This window comes from Terrapene carolina, unplaced genomic scaffold (genome assembly GCF_002925995.2).
Source record: "Terrapene carolina triunguis isolate 2854851 unplaced genomic scaffold, T_m_triunguis-2.0 Scaffold33891, whole genome shotgun sequence".
Lineage (NCBI taxonomy): Eukaryota > Metazoa > Chordata > Testudines > Emydidae > Terrapene > Terrapene triunguis.
This window is the reverse complement of record NW_020698242.1, coordinates 13,577,998-13,583,997: the sequence shown is the minus strand read 5'-3', so window position 1 is coordinate 13,583,997 and position 6,000 is coordinate 13,577,998. Positions and strand designations below refer to the sequence as shown.

Below are 6,000 nucleotides of genomic sequence, written 5' to 3'. Positions count from 1 at the left end.
CCGACACAGTCCTGCCTCTCGCCGAGCGGGGTTATTAAGAGGACGGGAGAGCATCTCCCACCGACACAGTCCTGCCTCTCGCCGAGCGGGGTTATTAAGAGGACGGGAGAGCATCTCCCACCGACACAGTCCTGCCTCTCGCCCAGCGGGGTTATTAAGAGGACGGGAGAGCATCTCCCGCCGACACAGTCCTGCCTCTCGCCCAGCGGGGTTATTAAGAGGACGGGAGAGCATCTCCCACCGACACAGTCCTGCCTCTCGCCGAGCGGGGTTATTAAGAGGTCGGGAGGGCTCCGGCAGCCGGGCTCGGGCGGGGATTTAAAGGGCCTGGGTCTCCCCGCAGCGGCTGGAGCCCTGGGCCCTTTAAATCGCCGCCGGGGAAGCCGGTCCAGTCCGGCACAGCGGACCGGACCGGACCGGACCCGCTTACTTTCCCCTCTGAGACAAGCCCCGAGTCAAAGCAGAAGAGCCCGAGACACTGCCCAGCCCCCCCCCCCCGGTAAGAGGCGGGGAGCCAGGGAGGGAGGGTTCCTCTTTCTCCAGCTATTTAAGCGGCTGGCGCCTGGGAGCGCTCAGGCGCCTCCGCCCGCGATCACCATGGCCAGGATGGAGGTGACGGAGACCTTCGCCGGCCTCGCCTTGCCTGGCCACCTGCACACGCAGGAGTCCCTGCGCTTCGCCAGCAGCTTCCAGTTCCGAGACACGGATGTGGTCATCGTCACCTACCCCAAGTCTGGTAAGAGCCGGCGCCCCGCTGGCGGGCAGGGCAGGGCCCCCTGCTCCCCGGCCCAGCAAGCGGCTGGCTGGGCGGCACTTGCCCCCCAGGCGGGCAGCGCAGGGACTGGATCGCCCTCCGGGTCTCACCCGGTCCTTCGCATTGAACTGTCCCCGGGGCAGCGCGGCTGGCGGATGGGCCACCGCTCCGGCCCCCGGCACCGCTTGTGAACGTGGCAGAAGCTGCCTGCCAGAGCCTCCGGGAAGAGGGCTCTGCCTGCGGCTGCATGTTCCCTCTGGCCGCCAGCCCGACGCCGCTGGCTGGGAAAGAGCTGGCCGGGCTGCAGGCGCTGCTCCCCACAGGTTTATCAGCGTCTGGTAGAGCCAGGAGCTGTCAGGGAGCGCCCAGGTAACAGGACCCCGGCCCCTGGCTGCGCTGCCGACTCCTGCATGTGAGCAGCAGGGCTGGCAAAATTCCCCTTCCCCCAGCCCCAGCTCAGCTACATTCCCACCCTAACAGCCCCCAATGCCAGCTGTGTCCAGCCCCATGGGGGGCAGGGGTGCCCCGGGGGCCCATTGCAGCGTGCTGGATTGTGCCTGGCGGGAGGAGAGTGTCTAAGGCCGGCCCCCCCCAGCTCTGTGCAGGGGGGCTCCCAGCAAGCACTGGCCGTGGGGTGGTCTCCAGACTGTTGCAATGACTCCCGTGTCGAAGCCAAGTGCAGACATGCCCCTGGCGCAGAGCCCGCTCGGCAGTCGCTGTCCCGCTCCAGCCAAGGTCACACTCTGCTCAGAGCACTGAGACGCCTGGGGAGGGGGCTGGCTGTGGGGACCCCACATTCACCTGAATTCCCAGGCTGTGAGGGCCAGGAGGCTCCAGCTGGCCGGTAACTGGCTGTGTTAGCCCAGGACCACGTGCCCCTCGCTTGGCTTGGGCATTCCTCAGCCCAGGCCTGGCCTGGATCAACTCACTTGGTAGGAATGCTGCTCAGGAATGCACCAGTTGGACCTCACCAGCGCTAAGCTGACGCCAGCCCACCCCTGCTGACTAAACACTCAAGGCTCTGGGCCAGCGGCCAACAGATGTCAATAAACCCAGCTGTGTTATGACAGCCTGTGTCTGACCCTTGGATCGCTCCACTTCTTTGGAATTCTCTGTTATGTAGGCGGCTCTTGGAGCACGCAGCCCCTCCTTGTCCTCCCCTGCTCTGGAGGGGGAATGCCGCAGGGGCTGGGGGCTGCTAAGCGGAATATGCTGGGAATGTCGGTGCTGAGGGGCGGGCGGGCTCCAGGCAGGCCCACTGGCAGAGGTTATCACTCCTGCTCTGTCTCTGGGGCAGGGGAGGAGCCCTGGGGAAGCTCACGGACAGACCTCTGCCTTTCTTCTCTAGGCACCACCTGGATGCAGGAGATCCTGACCCTGATCCACAGCAAGGGGGACCTTGAGCCAGCCAAGACCATCCCGAACTGGGCCAGAGCCCCCTGGCTGGAACACACGCACTTCAAGGACCTGCTGCAAGAGACCAGCGGGCCCCGCCTCATCACCACACACCTCCCCTGCCAGGTCCTGGCCCCCGCGCTGAGGAAATCCAAGGCCAAAGTGAGTGTCCAGGTCCTGACACGGGCTGGGTAGGGAAGGGCCAGGCAGGCAGAGAGCGAGCGTTCGGTATACAAACTCCACACCCTGCTCTGCTGGGGGCAGCTCTATTGTGGCTTGTATCTCCAGCGTGGGGCGAGGACGTGGCCGAGTGCTCTGCCCATGTGCCCAGCGCCTGCCCAGCAGTGGGGCTAGACGGAGACGACTCGAATGGCTGGCAGAGCTTGCCTGGACCCCCCATGGCTGCGTTTCCCTCAGTTCGGTCTGAGCCCCAAGGGGATTGCACTAGACTAGGTTGGTCTGCCCTGGCTGAGTGAGCCTGTGGCTGAAAGGGGCTTCCCCCAAGCCAGCGGGCTTGCCCTGGGGCTTTCTGTGCACTCAGGTAATTTACAAGTGAGGAATCACCCTACTGCCATGCATAGGGCCCATGGGGTGGTGGACCGGGGGGGGGGCTGCATGCTGAGCCCCTGGGGTGGTGTAAGGAGCCTCCCTGCTCCAAAGGCTTCGCTGTTGGGCCCCACCCCCTTGTTCAGGACACAATCCCGGAGCTGGTGTCTTGGGAATGGGGCATGGAAAGGGGGGTGAATCCTGACGGCTCAGAGCAGCTGGGAGGAACCACCCCGCTAGGGGCAGGGCAGGGCAGGGCACGTGGCCACTGCTCCTCCTGTCTGCGTGTCTGTCTGACGCCGATGTCCTTTGTCTGCTCCTGATCCCAGGTGATCTACATGGCCCGGAACCCCAAGGACGTCGCGGTTTCCTTCTATCACTTCCACAAGATGGCCAAGTTCCTGCCAGACCCTGGCTCCTTTGAGGACTTCCTCATCCGCTTCCTGGATGGCACAGGTGAGTGGGCATCCCCTGCCCTTCTCCATCACCATCCCTAGAGAGCTCCGGGCACTTTGCAAACGCCCTAGGCTTTGCCGCCTCTCGCCAGTGCCACCTCCCCCATTTACAGCTGGAGAAACCGAGTCAGGGGAAGGGCGTGACTCACCCAAGCTCTAATGGGGGGGAGGGGGGTGGCTGGGCTCAGAGCTTAGGAGGCCTGGCTCTGTAGTCCCTGCGCTAGGCCCTGCCCAGACCACACAAAGGGCGACTAGGGGGTCAGCTCAGAGGCTCAGGCAATCCGCGGGAGCCTGGTAATTAGCTGCACCCAGTCACAGGCAGTGGAGAGCCCAGGGCAGCCAGCTTTCTGCTGCCCAAAGGCAGGCTTGCTTTTAGTGCTGTCCCCTACACTCAGCCGGGGGTGTGGCTGCCCCCGCCCTCCACGGTCCTGTTGGGCTTTGCCTGAGCCTAGCAGCACCCCAGGAAGTGCTCTGGGGAGGGGCTATGGCGCAGCTGAGCCAGAGGGGGTGAGGGACAGATCCAGCCTGCCAGGGCCCTGCCGGCAGAACCAAGGGTACTCTCAGAGCGGGGTTGGAGGAGGGCCCCACGGGGCCCAATGCTGGCTCTGGAGTGCATGAGCAGGAGCTTTCCCAGGGCCGTTTGCACCATGGCCAGAGTCGCCTCATGATCCCGACCCTCTCTCCTCCCCGCAGTGCAATACGGCTCCTGGTTCGACCACGTCAAGGGCTGGCTCAGCCAGCAGGCCGAGCTGGAGCTCTTCTACATCACCTACGAGGACGTGCACAAGGTGAGTTAGCCCGAGGGCTCCCAGCTGCCACGGGCATGCTGGGGCACAGCCACTGGCGTCTGCTGGGTGGCAGCCGAATGGCCCGGCTGAAGGAGCCGCTCCCTCGGTGTGCGCTTTGGGAGCTGAGCTCTGTCTGGGCTCCGGGAGGCCACGGGTGGCCTTGGCATGTGGGACAGCGACAGCCGCCAACTCCCACGTGGCTCCACATCTGCTGCAAGCCCCACAAGGCCCAGCAGCCTCTGCTTCGCCCTGACACCGCCTGTGGCATCCCAGCTGTCTGGGTGGCAGCAATTGACAAAAACAACAAGGAGTCTGGTGGCACCTTAAAGACTAACAGCAATTGACAGGAATCCCAGGCTGGTCAGGGGTGCTGCCCCATCCCCCGGCGACGGGCTGGTGCCCAGCACAGCACCGGGCAGATGGGGCACTTGTGGGGCAAAGCCAACGGCACATGAACCTCCCCCACCTGTGACCTGGACCTACTCACACGACACCTCCTGGCTGAGCCGGAGCCCCCAGAGCAGGGGTCCAGCCCCCCCCAGTCACTGGCTGCTCACCCGACCTGTCCTGGGGGTGCCCCTCACTAACGGTGCTGGTCGCTGCGGCTTTGCAGGAGCTGGGGCGCTCGGTCGAGCAGCTCGCTGATTGGCTGGGCTGCCCACTGCAGCCGGAGGAGATCAGAGAAATCCAGCAGCACTGCAGCTTCTCCTCCATGCGCGAGAATGCGATGGTGAACTACACGCTCGTCCCCTGCGAGATCATGGACCACAGCCAGGGCAGGTTCATGAGGAAAGGTACGGTCCCAGCCCCTCCGCCTCCCCCCGGGGCAGTGACGGCAGTAAAGGGCCTTGGCTCATCCCCTGCCCTCTCTGCCTCCGCCCCTCTGCTGACTGTTTGAGCCTCCAACCCCTGCGGCAGGATGGAACCAGCTCGCTGCCCTGTGGGTGCCCCTGGATGGGAGCCAAGGATGGGCGTGAGCCGCCCCCGCGGGCAGATGGGCTGAGTCAGAAGGAGCCAGGCAAGCCCTGCTCGCTTGTGTGCCCACAACCCTTGCTGTCACGGCAAAGGGTAGGGGCTGATGTAACCTAGGCTTGGCTGAAGGAACTCCTGGTAACGCCTCCCACTGCGGACTGCTAGCAAACCGTCAAAGGGCTGCCCTGCAGCAGCCTGGCAGCGTTCCGGCTGGGGTGGGGAGGGACAGGATGCCGTGCTCCCAGGGGCAGGTGTTCTGCACTCCGAACTGATCCCCAGTGGGCTCTGAGGAGCAGAGTGAATCCCACAGCTGCGTGTCCTCTCGATAGGCTTTTTGCGCCCATCACCATGGTATCTGGGTCCTGATAGGGAAAGGCTGATACGCCTGGCTCTGGGCCAGTACCCAGCTTCACTCTGCATCTTCTCCTCCATTTTAGGGACAGTTGGAGACTGGAGAGACCACTTCACCCCGCTGCAGAACATGCTCTTCCACAAGATCTACCAGAAGGAGATGCAGGACTCCAGTATGCGCTTCCGCTGGCTCCTGGACTGATGGGGGGCTGAGCTGGCAAGGGGTGTGGCTAAGCAGGCAGGGCAGGGGCTTTATCCACGGTTGGGACGCAGGGAACAAAACTCTAAGCTACGTACTTTGTTGGGCAACATGTGCTGCGCCTCCCCCAGCCAGTCCCGGACAGTGGAGAAGGCTGTGCCAGTCACAGCCCTAGGGAGGTGACCAAGGCCTCTGGCCTCTCCTGGAGGTACCGGGAGTGTGTATGTGTGTGGGGGGGGAAGGCACACACAAGATTGGATGGAATATCATGGGGGGGATGCATTGGTCACAACCAGGATCACAAGCCCCCGCCCTGCTGAATGTTACCCCGCACACAGCTACAAGCACCATTCCCCAGCCCTTCTCAAAAGTGAGCGCCCACTGGGCTGCCCACCTCTGCCCCAACCTAGGCTGTGCCACTCCCCTAGAGGGGCGCCAGGGCAGCAGCCTTGCTGGAGGCCCTGATGGGGGACGTTGATTCGGCCGAGTCACTCCCTCCCTCCTCAGACTTTGCAAAACACCCACCGTGACCAAAAAAGG

At 64.1% G+C, this 6,000-nt stretch overlaps 1 protein-coding gene across 1 annotated transcript; it reads left to right on the top strand.

The window, feature by feature from the left end:
• The first annotated feature begins 560 nt into the window (after window positions 1-560).
• Window positions 561-5,583, top strand: LOC112103476 (sulfotransferase family cytosolic 2B member 1-like). The gene is made up of 6 exons (XM_026663630.2): window positions 561-736; window positions 2,103-2,311; window positions 3,025-3,151; window positions 3,844-3,938; window positions 4,552-4,732; window positions 5,348-5,583. The coding sequence occupies exons 1-6, from the start codon at window positions 598-600 to the stop codon at window positions 5,461-5,463; spliced, it is 867 nt and encodes a 288-aa protein (XP_026519415.1). The 5' UTR covers window positions 561-597; the 3' UTR covers window positions 5,464-5,583.
• The last annotated feature ends 417 nt before the right edge of the window (window positions 5,584-6,000 follow it).

Excerpts from the sequence above, each read along its gene's own strand:
- LOC112103476 (XM_026663630.2), top strand. The coding sequence starts at position 598 with ATGGCCAGGATGGAGGTGACGGAGACCTTCGCCGGCCTCGCCTTGCCT. Across the intron at positions 3,152-3,843 it reads CCGCTTCCTGGATGGCACAG|TGCAATACGGCTCCTGGTTC; the intron begins GTGAGTGGGCAT and ends TCCTCCCCGCAG. Across the intron at positions 3,939-4,551 it reads CCTACGAGGACGTGCACAAG|GAGCTGGGGCGCTCGGTCGA; the intron begins GTGAGTTAGCCC and ends GCGGCTTTGCAG.